This window comes from Miniopterus natalensis, chromosome 3, assembly GCF_054644295.1.
Source record: "Miniopterus natalensis isolate mMinNat1 chromosome 3, mMinNat1.hap1, whole genome shotgun sequence".
In the NCBI taxonomy this organism is placed as follows: Eukaryota; Metazoa; Chordata; class Mammalia; order Chiroptera; family Miniopteridae; genus Miniopterus; species Miniopterus natalensis.
In genome coordinates, this window is record NC_142083.1 from 91,550,673 (window position 1) to 91,570,598 (window position 19,926).

Genomic DNA, 19,926 nt, shown 5'->3' on the forward strand with positions numbered 1-19,926 from the left:
CCTAACACAGACACAGCTTTGACGTCTCTGTTGCAGCAGCCTTCCCAGAGCGTCCTGCTAACATTCAGCATGGTGATCATGTGTTGTCAACAGAGCCTAGGGCATCCTACACGTGGTCTTCGGTCAACTAACTCAGCAAACTCCAGCCAGCAAAAGACCTACACTGGTCAGCCCAGCACTGGGCCAGGGGACGGAGATGGATATGACGAGGGCACTGTGACCCCAGATCTCCCCAGGTTCTATGGCCCAGGCCTTGCGCTGTCCTTGGGGTGCCCTGACAGGACAAGTCTCCACACACAGATCTGCCACCCCACCCCTGCCTGCTGATTACCTCATCTCCCAGCCACCCTCCCAGCCACATCACACAGGAGGCCCAGGGGAGGGAGCCAATGAGTGTGGGGACCTGGGGATAGAGGACCATCTTCCCCCAAGTTCCTGCTCCACACAAGTCATACACCAGAGCTAAGCATGCTGGAAAAGGACAGAGGCTCCCACCCACCCCAGAGAGGCTGAGGGAGACGTTTATTTTTACCGTAAGGAGAGCAGCTTGCTTAGGGAAAAGCAGCCCCCTACACCAGGAGAAAGAGCAGCAGCTGATGTCAGCATGAGTCGCTGACAGGCTTCCACAGCCCTGGCGGCAACCTCGCACTCTGCCACCCTTGGGTTCTTCTGGCATAGAGAAGCCCACCGTACAGGGTCTCTGCAAGCCCCAGGCCAGATGGACACCAAGAAATAGGGAAAAGGAAAAGGCAGAGGAAGAAAGGGACGTGGCTTTGACTAAAATAAATGGAACCTCAAGAAGGGGCTGGTAGGGAAACTAGCAAAGAAGCCACTCCGGCTTCGAGGCAATCTGTGAGTACTGGCCTGGAAAGGCGTCACAGTCTGATTCAATAAAAAAGTAAAAATTATACATGGGGGGGCAGGTAGGGAAATCTCCATACCTTATTTCTTAATCTTGCTGTGAACCTAAAACTACTCTTTTTTAAAAAGCCTGCAAAAAAATAAGATTTAAATTATAAAGCAAATTGTAGCTAAGACAAATGAAAACAGGCACTCAAACAAATACTTGGATACAAAATAGCACCATTATTCCTAATTAGATACAAAAGGTCAAATAGTGTATGATTCTGTTTATATGAAATGTCCGGAATAGGCAAATCCAAAGAGACAGAAAGTAGAGGAGTGTTTGCCAGGGGCGGAGGGGAGGAACAGAAGTTAACTGTAAATGGGCACCAGGGATCCTGTAAGGATGGGAAGTGGATTCTAAAGCTGGATTGGTGATGGCTGTGATCATCGATTTACTAAAATCACTGAATTAAACAACAGGTAAGTATTATGGTATGTAAATTATACCTTAATAAACTAGTAAAAACAATGAAACAAAATAATCCAGACATGTATATAGTGTCAGCGCTCACACTATACAGTCTGTTTCTCAGTATCCATGAGGGACTGGGTCCAGGACCCCCCTCAGATGCTCAAGTCCCTTCAATAAAATAGAGTAGGACTTGCATATAACCTACAAGCATCCTCCCATATACGTTTAATCGTCTCTAGATTATTTACAATACCGAATACAATGTAAATGCTATTGAAACAGTTGTTATCCTGCATTGTTTAGGGAATAATGACAGGAAAATAGTCTGTGCATGTTCAGGACAAACACAACCACCCCACTGAAGGCCTAACTACACAGTAAACATCAGCAATAACATAACATTTAAAAAAGTACTTTCCATCTGTGTGGAATCCATGAATGCAGAACCCACAGACACAGGGCTGACTATACATGTCCAGTGTGTGCATTATACACCTCTCTTCCTTACACCACAGCCCTCTGCAGAAATACCACTGTCTTCAGCTTGATGGGCATCTTTTCTGATTTTTCCTCAAGGATTATATACACATACATTACACCCACAGAAATGGTTTTGTGTATTTCTGTGGTTGCCACACACAAGGTTCTGCATTCGTTTGTAACCTGCTCTTCTCCAAGCCCAGAAGGGGCTTTCCACATCAGTATGTACAGGATATACAGATCTCTTTCATGTGCTTTAAGGCTACATGGCATCTCATAATAGAAGTGAACCAGGGAGCTCACATTATATATAGATGGGTAGGTCCCATAGCATCAGTGAACTAAGCAATCCCCTCATGCTAGATGTGTAGGTTGTTTCCAATTTTTACTATTACAGACAGAGCTGTAACAAACGCTCTTCACATCCTGGAAGTACTGTCCCCAGCTGTGGAACCACTAGGTGGAAGGGATCCTGCCATGCTGCAGTCTCGTGGTCTCGACAACCATACCAAAGCTGGAGCCTCTGCTGCTGCTCTCTTGCCTCCATCACCCAGTCCAGCCAACACTCAGACCGAATCGCACTCCACAGTCCAGCGCATGCCCAAATGAGCACACAGACCATGGTCAGCAGCCACTCCTGATGCTTATCAACCATGCAAGGAATTTGAGCAAACAGGCCCCACTGTGCTTGCCCCCCCAGAGGGGAGGAAATTCAGGCCAAGGGAAAGGGGGGATAGCCAGGAGGTTACCTCGTCATCTTTCCACTCTGAGAAGTCAATCTTGAAGGAGGGCAGGGAGAAGTGCTGGCTCACGCCCCTCTTGTAGTGGACAGTCTCAGACTGCAGGGCAGGGCTTTTGGGGCTGTACCTAAACGGGCAATGAGAGAAAGGATGTGAGACTCTGCCAGGAGCAAACGCTCTGCTGCGTCCTGTCCTCAGGGCAATCCTTACCGCCACAGGACCTGAGGCAGGGGCTGGCAGGCACTGGTCTTCTGGGGACCTAGCAGAAACCTGACTTGCAAGTCCCAGCCCTTCTCTGGTGGAGCAGGAAGCCAGCCTATGTGGCCACGTGGCCCTCACACCCCAAGTGCCTCCAAGGCCTCACTTTGCTCACCACCAGCTCTGCCCGGGTGCAGCCTGATTATGACTCTTCCAGAGCCCACACCTGCCAGATAACTTGGCTACCTTTCCAGATATGGCTATGCCTTTCCATTTGGCTTTTACAGTTTGTTGGCTCTTTTGAACAAACACGGTACAAAAATGTACACAGTGCCAAGTGCCCCCCCACACACACCCTTGTGCCCTTGTATATGCTCCCAGCCACCTGCCCATCCACAACCCAGGCATCACTCCTGGGAGAGCTGAGGTAGTCACACCTGTATGCACGGCTGTCTCTTCTTTAATATTCCAATAGCAGCCCACCTACACTCTGCTCCTTCATTACTCGTTCACCCCGAGCTGTCCCATAGCCACTGCATATAGAGGTGCCATGTCCTCTGAATACTGCATCGGTTCCACTGCAGTTTTACTCTGACTCAATCACCCTACTAGTGGACACCCGGTGGTTTCCAGTATCTGCTTTTCTGAACAATGCTTCCAGGACTCTCTTCTGCATACATCTTAGCCACAAACGCAAGCATATCCCCACCATAAATTCCCAGAAAAGGAATGGCTGGGTCAAAGAGTACACACGTTTTCAATTCTGATAAACAGGCATCTACCCATTCAAGAATCCAACACACAACCCTTGCCCGCCTCTCTCTGCCCCACCCCACACTTACTGTCCCTTGGGCTTCTGTCTGTCTCTAGGACAAAGCATACTCTCGAGGGCCTTGGCATGTGTGGCCTGAGAAACTAGCAGTGCAAAGTTGCCAGTTTGAGTCTTTTTGCACAGTTGCTCTTGTGCAAAAAGACCCAAAGCTGCAGCTCTCAACCACTGCTCCAACCCCAGATCAAATCTGTCCTCCACATGGTTTCCTCCCACAGGACAGAGAAGGGTGCATTTCTGCCTGTCCCATCCGGGTCTGGTCCCACAGACTAGAGGCTGGTTGGCTGTGGTCATGCTGAAGCTGCACATCTCAAACTTTTGGGGCCCAAAGGACCCTTATTTCAAATAAAACCTCTGAAAGTTCAAATATATAATTCAGACATACACAGAGCTGCTGAGGCCTTGCCCTGCCACCCTAGGCCCACCGTGCACCACAGGGACTCACACAGCCATCCCATTCAGGAACTCCTCCACCGCCTGGCAGTAGATGGTGATGGCCACCCGGGCGTCGGCATCAAAGGTGAACTCCAGGCTGTAGAGGACACGGGGCTTCTCGCTGTCCTCGGTGGGGCTGTTGACACCATCTTTGTACCTGCCAGGCAGGCAGAGGGACAGGAAGTAGGTCAGGGTACATTCCTACAAGAGCATCCCACCCTGCACAGCGCACACCCCAAGGGGCCCCTGAGTCGGCTGCCTGGCTGCATCCCACCTTTCTAGAAACATGGAGGCCCACTCCCTGTTTGGACAATAAGGCCCAACAATGCAGGGTTCTCTTTCCCTTGTCTCCTACCCGCAGAAAGGGAGACAAGTTCTCTTAGTTTAGAGACGGCCCCCGAAGTTTCAGGTCTTCCGGGTTTAATGCAGTTTCTCAACCCTGACAGTCAGAGCTGCGTCACTCTTGGCTGTGGGGGCGCCCCGTGCACTGCGGGGTATTCAGCAGCCTCCCTAGTCCCGAGGAACACCACCCTCTCCAGCTGTGACAACCAGGGATGTCTCCAGACGGCCCAATGTCACTGGGGTACAGTCACCCAGCAGAGAAGTCCTAGTGTAAAGGAAGTAGTGAGGTCAAGTGTTACCTTACGAGCCGGAGTGAATCTTTTCGGATGTTCACCAGGCTCCTCAACGTCTTCACCGGCTCATGGGGAGCAGGGGTGACATACGGAAACTAGGAGGGAAAAACCCACAGCAATCCTGCATGACTCCCCAGCACGGCAGGAGACAGGAAACGGGGGGTCATCAAAGCACCCGCCAGGGACTCTGGGGCCCTCATGCCGACCACTAGGTGACATCACGCTCATTCACATCAGAGTAAACCGCAGGCAATACAGCCCGCGCTTGGGAGAGCCGGGACCAGAACACCTGAAGGGTTCAGGCTATTCCAGGAAGGACTCTCAGTGAATGTGACCTGGCCTGAGGGATGTGAGGGAGCAATTAAGGTTGGGGTTGACAGGCCTCATTCCTAGAGGCGGGACCCAACATCCACTGCTGCCCTGAACAAGGCAGGCTTTCCATTCAAGGTTGATGGTCAATAAAGATTTCGGTAGGAACACGTAGGGGTGCATATACGCGCACACACATATACACACGAGTGCTGTAAAACTGGTGACATCTGGAAAATCCACACTGGTGGATGCACCAGTGTCAGTTTCCTGCTGTGAGAGCGCACTGGAGTTTTATAAGATGTCATCACCAGGGAAAACCGGGTAAAGGGCACACGGGATCTCTCTGCATTATTTCCTACAACTGCAGGTGAATCTATGCTGGTGTGAAGTAAAAGTTAAAACAGATTTACAGGAGGCCTGTTGAGCCAGGCCCTGAGTCAAAGCTGAGGCTTCACAGATGTAGAAGGCGAGGTTCTGTTCTCACTCTCATGGGCTTGGGAGGGTGGTAGAGGCCAGCACTCTGGGTCCTAGCCCCTAGCCTCCCATCCATTAGAGGAGCCATTCAAGGCTTCAAGTCAACCAGCTGTTCCATGGCTAAAGCAGCCTGGAGAACCCTGGTCCAGATGACCCCAACCCTAGGTCAGGGAAGCCCCAGACTCAATAGCCCCAGGTGATGGAGTCCAGTGTTCCCTGAGAGACAGGGCCTACACTTGACCCCCCACTCACACTGGGGACCGAATCTGCACTCAGTATCCCCCATCAAGAGCCCTCTCCTGCCCCTCTCTCTCTTTTTAATCTCCATTTGTCAACTGTTCTCTTATTGTCCGCATACCCCCAGGGAATGGGGCAGGAGCTGTCCTCTGTCCCCAGCCCTTGGCAGGGTCCCAGGGACACAGTAAATGCCAAATGTACATTGGCAAAATGGAATACAATGAGTGAACGTGTACTTCTCTGGTGACTGGTTAAAGGCAAACTTGTAAAAAATATTCACCAGCCATTTACATTTCTCCTTTTGATCATATCTCCTGCCCACTGTTCTACTGTTCTTTTTTCTTTTCAAAGAAAGTCATTCAAGGGGCCTGGGATCAACACCCTAACCTTCCGTAACCCCGTAGCATGGATGCACCAGGCTCAGTAGCAGCTGCACTGTGCCCAGTGACCCACCCTTGGTCCCCGGCTCTAAGGAGGCATGGCCAGGACATGCCCCATGCACACATCACGTGCACACTACCAGCTGGCAGCTCTGCCCAGCCTGGGGTGACTCAGTGCCTACTCATCCTGAAAGCTGGGACACAGATAGATGGCTGAAGGCAGAACCCTCCCCCCCCCCCCCCCCCCCCCCCCCCCCCGACCAACAAGACCCACCTGGACTGGGCGATTGCCCAGGAAGTTCAGATCCATGTTTTCTCCAAAGAGGTAACCTTCAGGGTGGGGAGTGTCGAACTTCTCACCTCCCATGAAAAAGTGTGAAGCAAAGTAGTTTCCTGTTTTACAAAAACGAACAAAAACAGTTGTAAATTAAGGCTCAACACACTCCAGCTGGAGCACCTGATGGCCGATGAGGCTCAGCCCTGAGAGAAGCTCCATTCGGAGAGAAGCCACCATGGGCAGTCCCTCCCACTCTCACTCCAGACACAGGCCTCAGCCTTTCACCCAACCCACCCCACCCCACCTCTGCACCCACCCTAATACCCTTCCCCCTCCAGGACCTCTCCTCCCTGCCCAGGGACTCACCCAGTACCCAACTCCAACATCACTTCCTTCTCTAGCAGGTTGTGTTCTCCAAAAGGACATGTTTCAGTCCTAACCCCCGTGCCTGTGCATGTGACCTTAATCAAAAATAGGGTCTTTGCAAACATAAATAAGAAGTCAGACTAGAAAGGGAGCCCTAAATCCAGTGACCGGTCTTCACAAAAGAAAGAGGGAGATTTGGACACGGAGACACACAGGGAAGCAGGACATGGGAAGATGGAGGCAGAGACTGCAGTGACGTCATTACAAGCCAAGGAACACCCAGAGCCACCAGAATCTGGAAGAAGCAAGGAAGGATCCTCCCCAGAGCCTTCAGGAGGAGCCAACCCTGAGGACACCTTGATTTTGGACTTCTGGCCTCCATGACTGTGAGAATAAATTCGGCTGTTTTAAGCCATCCGGTTTGTGGTGCTTTGTTACGACAGCGCTAGCAGACTCATATACATTCCTGGACCCCAGACTAAGTCAGCTCCCTCCACCCCAAATCCAAGCTCTGAGTCTGAGTTACTTCATTCACATCTGACTCCCCCCAAGAGTCCTGAGGCTGGAGCGCATCTGGAGGGAAGGCTCAGGAAAAGGCAGAATCAAGCACAGAGCCAAGCAGTTCCTGCAAGGCCTTGCAGGTTGGAGACAGGTCCCTGGCCCTGAATCTCCTGCTCCAACCTCCTCCTGGGACCTCCAAGGTCCAACCATGTTAAATCCCACTAGTTCCCAGAGTTTCCTCTACATTGGCAGAAAATGGGTGAGGCGGGCCTCCTCCAAGTAGGCCCCCATGGTTCTTACCTCCTGGTATTCTCACTGCTTGGGTAGACTCTTCCTACACTAAATACGGCTGGGGGAAGCAAGCCTCCATGTTGTGAGGACACTCACCCAGCCCTATGAACAAGTCTACATGGCGAGGAACCGAACCTCCAGCCACCAGCCTGAAACAACTTGCCAGCCCTGTGAGAAAGCCACCCGGGAAGCAGATCCTGCAGCCTAGCAGACAGTTTGACTACAACCTCATGGGAAACCCTGAGCCAAAACCACCAGCTAAGCCACTCCAAATTCAGAACCCACAGAAACTGTGAGATAATAAGCATTTATTGTTATAAACAGCTAAATTTTTCATTTGTTACTCAGTAAGAGATAACACAATGGGCTTCCTTCCTCTTCTTCCTCTCTGGGCTCCTGATTCTAACATGTTTCTGTGGCTGCCACCCTTGTCAAAGCCACCAGCATCTCCTGCCTGGATTATACTATAATCCACTCCACCAGTCTCCCCACTCCTGCCTAGCCCCAAAGTCTATTTCCCATATCCACTGCTCAGAAAATTCTGGTGCCCTCCAAATCACACTAGAGTAAATCCCAAACTCCTCCCCATGGCCTGCAAGGCACTATACAATGGCAGACCTAGTCAAACCCATTAACACCCCAGGGCCCTTGCACTTGCTGTTTCCTCACTTATGAAGTTCTTCCCAAAGAGCTCTGCCTTGATCCTTCACCTTATCTTTCCATCTCAGCAAGGCCTTTCCTGATCATCCCTTTTTAAATTTACAACCTCCACATCTACGCCTTGCTTGCTGACCAACCTCCCCTGTTCCCCATCTCTGCTTTGTTCTTCTCTAAAGCACTTTTCACAACCTAATGTGCTGTACACAGCGGGGCCAAACATCTTAGTGCAGTTTTAAGTTTTCATAACGTCAGAGGTATAAATGCTACAAAATAAAACCTCTGAATTAAGAGGCAATGGATGAATATTACTTTTTTTTTTTTTTACCTTAACTGCATTTTATATATTTTCCACAATTAACCTGTATTATTTTAAAACGGGAAAAAATATTTTTAAAAGACTGAAGACATGGAACAAGGATGTGTCACAATAGTGGTTGCAATATCACAAAACTGGAACCATGTTCTGGAAAAAACACTGAATTGCACACTTTAAAAGGGTGACTTTATGCCTGGCCAGTGTGGCTCAGTGGTTGAGCATCGACCTATGATCCAGAAGATCAAGGTTCGATTCCATGCCCAGGTTGCAGGCTCGATCCCCAGCAGGAGGCAGCCGATCAATGACTCTCTCATCATTGATGTTTTTCTCTCTCCCTTCCTCTCTCTGAAATCAATAAAGATATAATTTTTTTTTTAAAAGCGACTTTAATAGTGTATGAATCTTATCTCAATAAAGCTATTATTAGGAACTGGAGGAACTTGATCAACTTGTCACCTTGTAAATCATCAATTTTTTGGTATGAGATCTTTATATTTCTTGGCCAATAATTTGGAATTAGACATTATTTCTGTATCAAACTCCTGTTAATTCCCACCTACTGATTTGTGTGAACAAGGTTTCTCAACTTCAAATAAAAAACAGAATTAGAACTGACACTAGCCTGTCTCATTCCAGCAACAGGTTATATTCAACTGTGACTATGTGAATTAACTGGGGGGGGGGGGGGGGGAGCCCATCCACTGAAGAGACATGTCCAATGCTTTTTGGTATTTATGTTTGTTATTTATAAAAACCATAATATCTGTGTTGTTTTGATCAATTGGGTATTTGTAATACCCACTCAAACCAGATGAAAAATTCTTTAAAAATTCTCATTTCAATTTATGAACATATTTTGGTTGCAGAGACATACAATATGGTGATCGATAAAAGACTTTTGAGCATAAAAAGTTGCAACCACCCTACATTTTCCTCAATAAGGAAATGGACAAAAAGTGACAAGTCATTGTGGCAGTGACAAGAGGGGACCACACTCTGCCGGTCAGCACGAAGCAGTCGCAAAGCAAACAAGACTCACACAGAGCTCGGAAACCTCAGAGAGCAGCCCCAGGGCTTAGACGTGGAACACCTACCTACACACGGAGAAGAATGAACCAGACATGGGAACGAAGCACCGGGTCCAAGACGGGGCATGAGACAACAATATAGAAAATGCTAACCGTGAATTCTGAATGGAGGGCATTCTATACCCTTCTGTGTTTTTCAAATGCTCACATTTTTTAAAAAGAAACTTTTAGAGGACAAATGTTTGCATCAAAGGGAACTGGTAGCAGCTCCCAAGTGTGCATGTGTGTATGTATGTGTGTGCAAGTGTGTATAAGTGTATTGTGCACAGTGTATGTGTGTGTATACAGGTGTACATGTTGTGCTTGCAGGTGCATGTCTGTATGTATGTGTGTATGGTGTGTGTGTTGTGTGCATATTGTGTGTCTATCTGTGTGCATATACTTTTGGACCAAAAGGAGCAAGCACAGCTATGAAGAGGAAAAAGGGAAATAAGAAAAGGGGGCTGAGCTTTGGAAAGACTCAATAAAGGCAAGTCGCTTTTAAGAAAAATGAATTTCACTTAAATGTCTAAGAAAAATTCATCACATCGATTCTTAGAAATAATCTCTTTTAAATCACTAGCCAATCTCTATAAACCACATTTTAAAATGCTGTCAATAATCTTTTCATGTCATTAGGGAAACACAAATTAAAAACACAAATTAAATGCAATATCACTACACACAATTTAGAATGGCTAAGTTTTAAAATAATGACGCTAGCCCTAGCAGGTTTTGCTCAGTGGTTAGAGCATCGGCCTGCAGACTGAATGGTCCTGGGTTTAATTCCAGGCACAGGTGTGTACCTCGGATGTAGCCTCAATCCCTGGCCCAGGTTGGCAAGCGAGCAGAAGGCAACCAATCGATGTGTTTCTCTCACATCGATGTTTCTCTCTCTCTCCTCCTTCCACTCTCTATGAAAAGCAATGGAAAAAATATCCTCTAGTAAGGCTAAAACATAAATAAAAAATAATAATGGCACCATCGCCCTGGCCAGTGTGGTTCAGTTGGTTGGAGTGTCGTCCTGTGCAACGAAGGATTGAGGGTCTGATTCCTGGTCAGGGTACATACTCAGGTTATAGGTTCGATCCCCAGTTGGGGCATATATGGGAGGCAACTGATCGATGTTTTTTTCTCTCTCTCTTCCTTCCTCTTTCTCTAAAATCCATAAAAACATATCCTCGGGTGAGGATTAAAAAAAAAAAAAAATAGGCAACTGAGAGGAGAAACAGAAGGAAGGCATGAAGGTGAAAAGAGAACAGGAGCCACCACCTTCCTCCACGACCCTGAGTGAGTGCCCTAGCCTGTTTTCCCCACAGAATCAAGGGGGGACAGATTCTGCCCCCACTTTCTTTTTTTTAATCCTCACCTGTGGACATGCTGAGAGAGAAAGGGAGGGAGAGAGAGGAAGGGAGGGAGAGAGAAACCAGTCGGTTGCCTTCCGTATACTCCCTGACTGGAGATCAAACACACACCCAGTATCCTGACAGGGACTCAAACCGGCAACCTTTTAGTGCATGGAACTACGCTCAACCAACTGACCACTCCAGCCAGGCCCTGCCCCCACTTTCCATGTGGGGAAATGCGCTCAGAAGTCACCAAGGTGGCGATGGTGGAGCTGGGCTCAAACCTGCTGACTCCAAGCTTACTGTGTCTCAACCCCACACCGGGGTGCCTCCGGCAGCATGGGAATGGTGATCAATGGTCAGTGGTGTGACCTCTGTTCACACTCAATGAACCACATACAAAGGCCTCCTGGATCAGAAAATCCTTCTGTGGCCAAACTTGGAGGACCTGTCAGAGGCTATGATTTTGGCCTAGAGCCCCAGCAATGTGGCATGTTCCAGGACGCCACAGCCTTCCAGCCTGAGCAGGGCCATCCTCAAACACGATGGCTAAAACAAATTCACATCCCTGTCCCCTCCTTCCTGTCACCAGTCGAGGGGCACTGAAGCTCAGATGGTTCGCCTCCTCTCTGCCCAAGGGACTCAGACTCTGCCCTACTTACGGGTGGTGTCCAGGTGACCTGGATGACAAAGAGATGAAGAGCCACCAAAACAAAGACTGAATAAGTCTTCCCGGGAGGCTACTAGCATTCCCACACACAAGCTCCACTTCCCTTTAGACACCAGGTGCAGAAGGACACACATGTCATCATATTCCAGAGACGACAAAAATCAAAGCCACCGACCACCGGTTAGTGGCTGTCTCGATGACGGCCAGTGGAGGGTGGGCAGGCATCGTACCTTCCAGCCAGAGAGCAAGCCAAGCAGATTTCTGGGTTTTACTTTCGTTTTGTCTGTTCCACTTTCAAATGTGTGTGTAGTACACATTTGTGCAATGACCATCATTTACAATAAAAAAGTGAAAACATTCTAAATTACTTAAATGAACTAACCCACTGACGGAGGCACCAGGATGTGCAAAGATCTCTCCAGGGAAGCAGAGGGGAAAGGCACAGCACAGGTCAGCATGGAGAGCACAGATGGATTCCACTGAACAAAGGGTCTCAAAGGATCCAAACCAAACTACTGGGAGGAACCTCCAAGGAGGTGGGAGAGGGCTGGGAAGAGTAAGACAGGGACTTCCACATTCTCCCCGAAAACATCTGCATTGCTTGAATCCTTTGCTACAGAGATTTTTTTTAAAACCCAACCTTATCAAGAGATCAGAGTTTGGGACTCTGCTACAGACTGTGTGCCCCCACCCAAATACACATGTTGAAACCTAATCCCCACATGGTATTTAGAGGTGGAGCCTTAGGGGAGATTAGGTCATGAGGATGGAGCACTGAGGAATGGGACCTTCATCTCACCCCAACCCGTGGAGCAGGGCTGTGCACCTTGCGGTGCCCCCATGCTCATGACTCCCGAGGGCCACCTGCTTGGGGAACACGGGGTCCGAGTGCCTGACTTGGTGTCCTTTCCATCAAGGTTCTAGATAACCCAGCCTCCTGCCTCATACTCCTGATGCTGCAGCCTGATCCTAAAGCAATCCTCAACAGCAAACGTTCCCACACCTCAACCTAAGGGTCAGGTGCCCACTCACCACTCTGCAAACTAGTGATTCTGCTCTGCACTGGCCACCTCAGTCCCTCTGGCCCAATGGGCGGCTCCCACCTTTCAATTCCGAGGTGAGGCCCCCCATGACTTCCCTACAGGCCATTTGCAACTTGGCAGCAAATCCTGTTTCTGTTTCCCGGCTGGTTCACACCCTGTCCTCCCCTTGCCAAGACCAGGGGTCACATGTCTGTTCACTGTCCCATATCCCTAGTGGCCACCACCACAGCCTGCACACAGTAGGGTTCAATAAAAACTCACCAAATAAAAGAAGGTGGATCACACTGTTTCTACTATTTGACAGTCAAGAAAATAGGCACAGGAGAGAAAAAAGATGGCGGCGTAGGTAACAGCTGCACCCGCCGCCTCCCACAACCACATCAAAATTATAACTAAAATACAGAACCACCATCACTCAGAGCCTCCTGAGATATGGCTGAACAGAAGCCCTACAACCAGGGAACTGAAGTACCGAGACTGGGAGGAGGGACAGAGACGCGGGCGGATCGGGGCTGAATCCTGGAGACTCGGCCCCCGGCCCTCACCCGGTGCCATGGGTTAAACGGGGGAGGGACATCTCGGTGGTGGAGGTTTCCCGGAGGAGCGAGGGGTCCCAGCCCCACAGCAGGCCCCCAGCCCAGGGCTCCAGGGCCGGGAAGAGACGTCCCCACAACTCCGGGCTGTGAAACCCGCGGGGACTGTCCCTGAGGGTCGCGGAGGCTGCGGGAGCCCCAGCAGCTCCTCTTACAGGGCCCGCGCAGTCAGGCGCGCTCCCTCTGAGCCCAGCGCCGGGCAGCAGCTTGAAAGGACCAGGGACACTCGGGGGGCGGGAACTAACCTGCCTGAGATCCGGGCGAGAGGTGGAGGGGCGGCTTCCTCCCAGGCAGAAGGGCTGGCGGAGGCCATGGCTCCTTTGGAGAGTCCTCGCCGCACACAGCCGGCAAGCACGCATCATATTTGAATCGCCAGCACCTGACTCACACCTTTGGCCCCGCCCCATGATTCCTGGAGGCCCCGCCTCTCCCCACCTGCAGCTCATCCGGGCCATTTCCAGGGGCTTTTCTGTGCAAGTGGCCTCTCCAGTCTCATGCTTAGGACTTTCCTAAAATCTCTCAACCAAGCAGCAGCAGGCCCCATACAGCTTGATAAGTGGCCCCAGGCCTGGAACTAGTGGCAGCCTACATTGGTTCATAGCTTGGCCTCTCCTGGACATCTCCAAGCGCAGCACAAGTAGCAGCCAACTACGGTTTGCTGTGTAGCTCATGCTGGGTGGCCCTGGGCAAGGCACTGGCACAGGCTGACTATGCACCTCCCCGGAGGCTCCAGAGACAGTGCACCTGGTAGTCAGACTCGATCACGCTGGATTACAACCCTACCACATCCACAAGTGACACCCAAGGGGTGCACTTGGTGAACACCAAAGCTCCACTAAAGTAAACCCTGCTCCATAAAGGTGTCTCCAGCACAGCAGTTCTTTGGTGGCAGTTGCAGCTGGTCATCACAGCTGATTGGCCTGGGGGTCAATTCCTCCCAGGGACGCCAACAGCAACGAAGGCTCAACTACAACAGGACAGTGCACACAGCCCACACAGGGAAGCACCTAAGGCCCAGCTCAGGTGACTAGGGAGGCTGAGCCACTGGACCCTACAGGACACCTACTACACAAAGGCACTCCAGGAGACATAGCAGCTCTACCTAATACCTAGAAACAAACACCTGGAAGCAGCCAAAATGTGGAGGCAAAGAAACATGTCACAAAGGAAAGAACAGAAGAAATCTCTAGAAGAGGAACTAAATGAAATAGATCCAAGCAAGCTAACAGATACAGAGTTCAGAATTTTGTTTATAAGGATGTTTAAGCAGACTATTAGAGAAATAACTGAGAAAATCGATAACATAATAAAGTACCAATTTGAAATGAAGGCTACACAAACTGAAATGAAGAATAGTTTACATGGAATCAACAATACAGTAGAGGACGCTGAGAATCAAATCAGCAATTTGGAACATGAGGAAACAAAAAACACCCAACCAGAAGAGCAAAAAGAAAAAAAATACAGAAATATGAAAATAGTATAAGGAGCCTCTGGGACAACCTCAAGAGGCCCCACATTCATATTATTGGGGTGTCAGAAGGGGAAGAAAGAGACCAAGAAATTGAAAACATATTTGAAAAAATAATTACAGAAAACTTCCCCTACCTGGGGAAAGAAATAGACTTACAAGTCCAGGAAGCACAGAGGGTCCCAAAGAGGTCCACAAGAGGAACCCAAAGAGGCCCACAAGAGGGTCCCAAACAAGAGGAACCCAAAGAGGCCCACAGCAAGACACATCATAATTAAAATGCCAAAGGTTAAAGACAAAGAGAGAATCTTAAAAGCAGCAAGAGAAAAGCAATTAGTTACCTACAAGGGAGCACCCATACGACTGTCAGCTGATTTCTCAACAGAAACTCTGGAGGCCAGAAGGGAGTGGCAAGAAATATTCAAAGTGATGAAAAACATGGAACTACAACCAAGATTGCTTTACCCAGCAAAGCTATCATTTAGAAATGAAGGTCAAATAAAGAGCTTCACAGATAAGAAAAAGCTAAAGGAGTTCATCACCACCAGACCAGCACTACAGGAAATGTTGAAGGGTCTTCATTAAGAAGAAGCTAATGAACAAAAGAATCTGATGAACTAAATAGATCCAGAGACATTGACACATGCAACAGACGATCATATTTCAGAGGAAAGAGGGAAGGGGGTAGCGGGTGGGAAGAGATTAACCAAAGAAGTTATATGCATATATGCATAACCCACGGACACAGTTAATAATGGGGCGAAGACCTGGGGAGGGGGTGGGAGCAAAGTGAAGGGGTCAATTGGGGGGGAAAATGGGACACCTGTAATACTCTCAACAATAAAGATAAATTTTAAAAAATTATTAAAAAAAAATAAGAAAATAGGCGCAGAGAGGTCCAGTCACCAGCTTAAGCCCCATACCAGGGAGAGGTGGTGTCCTCACTGAAAACCCATGCTGACCCAAGAGCCCGTATTCTCAACTACACCAATCCAATGTGTGTTTTTTTTCACCACCACCAAGAAATTCTCTAATTCTCAGTAGACACTGACTGGGTGACCTACAAATTTAGCTCAACTCTGCCACTATCTCTCTGCAGATAGCATCAGATCCCACAGGTTAAGGGCTCTGTCCCACACAACTGCCTCCCCTTCAGATGCCAATCACAAGTCCAGGTTCGCCTATGCTTCTGACCAATCAACTATAGATCAGAGGTTCCCATGACTTCCTCCCCAGGTTCATTCATTTGCTAGAGCAGCTCAGAGAACTCAGAAAACAGCTCACTTACCAGGTTACCAGTTTATTATAAATGGACACAACCCAGGAACAGCCAGATGGAAGAGATGCACAGGACAAGCTATGGGGAAGGGATGCAGAACTTCCACACTCTCCCTCAGTGTGCCACCCTCCCAGCATCCTGGTGTACTCACCAACCTAGAAGCTCTCCAAACCCATCCTTTTGGGTTTTTGTGGTGGCTTCATTACATAGGCATAACTGACTAACTCACCAGCCCTTGGTGATCATCTCGACCTCCAGCCCTCTAATCACACAGTTGGCTCCCCTGGCAACCAGCCCCCATTCTCAGGGGCTTTCCAAAAATCATCTCATTGACATAAACTTAGATGTGATTGAAAAGGGTTGTAAATATTAAAAAACCCCATTTCACTTTTATCATTCATCACTTAGGAAATTTCAAGAGTTTTAGAAGCTGTGCCAGAAACAGATGAAGACTAAATATTTTTTATTATAAAACAAAATTATCCCTATCAGGTAAACTATGACATTAATAAAGACATGCTCCATGCCCCCCTCCTAAGAAACTCAACTGGCCCTGGAACCTGGGACACTGGTATGGATGTCGCTCAGCTGCCCGGGTCACCATTCCCACTGCAATAGAGGGGGAGCAGGAAAGGTGGGAAGGCTTCTGTAAAGGCTGGAAATAGCTCCTTGATTCCACCAGCTGAAACTTTTTCTCATTCTATAACAAGACAGACATTTCCAGTTCCAGCTCCTGAAATCCATGAAACCTGCTGCCTCTAAGCCCCAGCTGGGCCTGATCACCAGGAAATCAGAACATCACAGTTCCCGGAGAGTACAGATCTCAGGAAAGCATCTTTAGGACCCTCGAGAATACCCTGCCAAGAGCAGCCCCACAGCCGGTAAGCCTATTCCCAGTCAGTCAGAGAGAAGAGACTGACTCTACAGGAGTCCCAACCACCTCTAATCTTCCGGCTGATGAGGTCACACATGTGCACAGAACAGCACCTCTTTGCTTGCCACACTCAGGCCAGTAACTCGGCGCCAGTAACCTCCCTGAGCCTCAGTGTCCCCATCTGTAACACGAGAGACCTCAGTGAAGCACACTGGTCGCAGACTGAAAGTAAGAGGTCAGCTCGGGATGCCTGAAGGATAAAAGGAGCCTTGGACAGGTGAGAAGACACCTGATAAGCATTTGCTTCCTAGTTTCCCTCCAGTGTGAGAGCCTACGTAACACAGCAGGAAGATTTTCGAAGCTCTCAGCCCCTAACAAGGAAGAAGCACTAAGCAAAGATTCTGGTTCTCTGAATTCCCATAATTTGTTGTAGCCACCTTTCGAGGGGTGGGGGAGAAGGATGCTACCCAGCTTACACTGCTTTTCTGGAAACAGTCTCCACCACCCATGGGGTGGGCCCCAGCTACCACCAGGGCACATGGCTCTCACCTCCTGGATACAGCTGGTTGGTTAAGGAGGACATCTGACTGCACTATGCCAATAACCAGATTCTCTCCCCCGTGGAACTAGACTGTGGAACTGGACCTAGGACCACAAGACTTGGTCTCTGAGGGACCCTGGTGGGCTTTACAACTGTCACAGCAGCATCATACTGAGGCCAGAGTGGAACAGGGGCTCTTCGTTCTGACCAGTTCCACTTTTTGATTACCCACCCTTGGGTTCCGGAGGACCACCCCCCACTCTTCCAATGCATTCGATTTCTTGCCTAAGCTAATTTCCATAAACACCATAGCAACAGCCAATTTCCAAAGAGTTAAAAATGTGCCTGGCCGGGCGTGACTCAGCAGTTGAGCATCGACCTAGGATCCAGGAGATCAAGGTTCAGTTCCCGGTGAGGGCACATGCCCGGGTTGCGGGCTCAATCCCCACTCGGGGGGCATGCAGGAGGCAGCGGATCAATGACTCTCTCATCATTGCTGTTTCTATCTCTCTCTCTCCCTCTTCCTTCCTCTCTCTGAAATATATATATTTTTAAAAGAATTAAAAACGTAATAAAAAGCACTTAGGAAAGAACTGCAAATCAGGGCGAAACAAAAGGCAATCCAATATAAAAAAATATGCAAAAGATGTCACCAGGCCCCTCACAAAAGGAGGAAGAGAGATGAATGGCAATTTACATACAAAAAGGTGCCCAACGTCATTAGTCATCAGGGAAAAGTAAATTATAACTACAATGAGGAAATCCATAGCTAAAATTAAAAAGCAACAAATAAAACACACCCTGAGCCCGGCCGGGCGTGGCTCAGCGGTTGAGCATCGACCTAGGATCCAGGCGATTGGGGTTCGATTCCCGATCAGGGTTGTGGGCTCGATCAATGACTCTCTCATCAATGATGTTTCTATATCTCTCTCTCCCTCTCTTTTCCTCTCTCTGAAATCAATAAAGATATATTTAAAAAAAAACACACAAAAAACCACACCCTGATATTAGCCAGTTGGTGAGAACGCAGAGCCAACAGAACTCTGGTGCTCAGCCCGTGGGGGTGCACACTGGTGCAATCACTCCATGAAACTGTAAAAGCTGCTGATGCCGCACACGCGCACCAGAGGGTCCCAGGTATGAAAATGGACTCAAAGAGGCAAGTAACTGAGAGTAGTCAAAATCACAGAGTCAGATAAGAGTGGTGGTTGCCGGGCTGCGGAGAGAGGACAGTTTCAGTTTCACATGATGAAATGAGTTACGGGGGTGATGATGGTGATGGTTGCACAACAGTGTGAATGTATATGAACCCACTGAGCTGTGCACTTAAAAATGGTTAAGATAGTAATTGCTATGCTATGTGTATTTTACCGCAATTAACAAATCCGAAGAAAAAAAAAAGAGACCCAAAGAAATCAGACTCATGAGCACCAAAGACAGTCACAAGAGTGTCCATGGCAGCATTTTGCGTAAGAGCCCAAACCAGGAATTTCCCCAATGCCCCTCCACATGAATGGTCGAACACACAGGGGCTCCAACTGGAAATTCATATAGCAAAGAAAAGAAACCAGTTACTGCCCATGAACCATGTGCCAGGGGCTCTCATCATCAAATGTGGAGGGAAAGAATGTCTACTTCTGTTTATATCAAATTCAAAAATAGGCAAAACTCACCTCCACTTCTGGTGAGATCAGGAAAGGGTTTCCCAGGGAGGAAAAAGATTGCAAAGGGGCACTGGGGGGTTTCAGGGAACTACGACTGTTCTATTTCTTCAACATGTTCACTTTGTGATTGTTCATCAAGCTGTATGCTTAGGACTTGTACATTTTCTATGTTACACCCTGGACTTAAATATATATGTAAATACATACTCACTTTTTAATGCACTGAACTGATTATTTTCATTTTCCCTAAAGGCTCCCTGGGAAGTCTGGTCACTCAGGAATATTGCAGTGACCATGAATTCCATGGGGCAGGAGATCTGGATAGCAGAAAGCTGAAGTTATCAGAAAACAGGATGCCAGGGTGGGCTGAAGGGAGCCGGCATGGTGGTCTGCCCACCTCGGGAGCTTGGCCCAGGGGTGCCCAGGTCCAAGGGGGAGGGCCCAAGTCAAAAGGATGAAAGGCCTGAGAAAATGGCGTTCTTTCTAATGGGCCTTAGGCCTTCTTTAAGACACTGGTGGACAGATGTGCCAACGTTAGAGTCACTCCTCAAGGCTCTTGCTTCCTCACCTAGCTCTGTAAGAAAACAAGCCAATTGTTTTTGGGTTTTTTTGGTTTTTTTTATTTGAAAGACAGAGAGAGAGAATCATCAATTTGTTGCCCCACTTATTTATGCACTCATTGGTTGATTCTTGTATGTGCCCTGACCAGGGATTGAACCCACAACCTTGGCGTATCGGGACGAAGCTCCAACCGAGAACCCAGCCAGGGCCTGATTGTTTTCTTGTTAGACTGCAAGTGGCCCATCTCCCAAGCTGTTCCACAATGTTGGCTTTTCTGTAAACAGCAGAGGGACTGGGCCTCACTTCTCCTCAGATCCTGTCCTCGTGTCACAGGCGGGGGTGAGCCTCGTTCCCCGCAGCCCTGAGGA

The 19,926-nt window shown here is 48.7% G+C and overlaps 1 protein-coding gene across 4 annotated transcripts in view; it reads right to left on the reverse strand.

Annotated features, from left to right (window-relative positions):
* The window catches only part of MGRN1 (mahogunin ring finger 1), a 49,212-nt gene that overhangs the window by 21,838 nt on the left and 7,448 nt on the right, over window positions 1-19,926 (reverse strand). For all 4 annotated transcript variants that reach the window (XM_087815667.1, XM_087815668.1, XM_016214483.2 and 1 more), the window contains exons 2-5: window positions 6,313-6,431; window positions 4,642-4,730; window positions 4,011-4,157; window positions 2,548-2,665 (exon numbers count right to left, since the gene is read on the reverse strand). In XM_087815667.1, coding sequence (XP_087671793.1) covers window positions 2,548-2,665; window positions 4,011-4,157; window positions 4,642-4,730; window positions 6,313-6,431 — 473 coding nt within the window. The remainder of the gene's footprint in view (window positions 1-2,547; window positions 2,666-4,010; window positions 4,158-4,641; window positions 4,731-6,312; window positions 6,432-19,926) is intronic.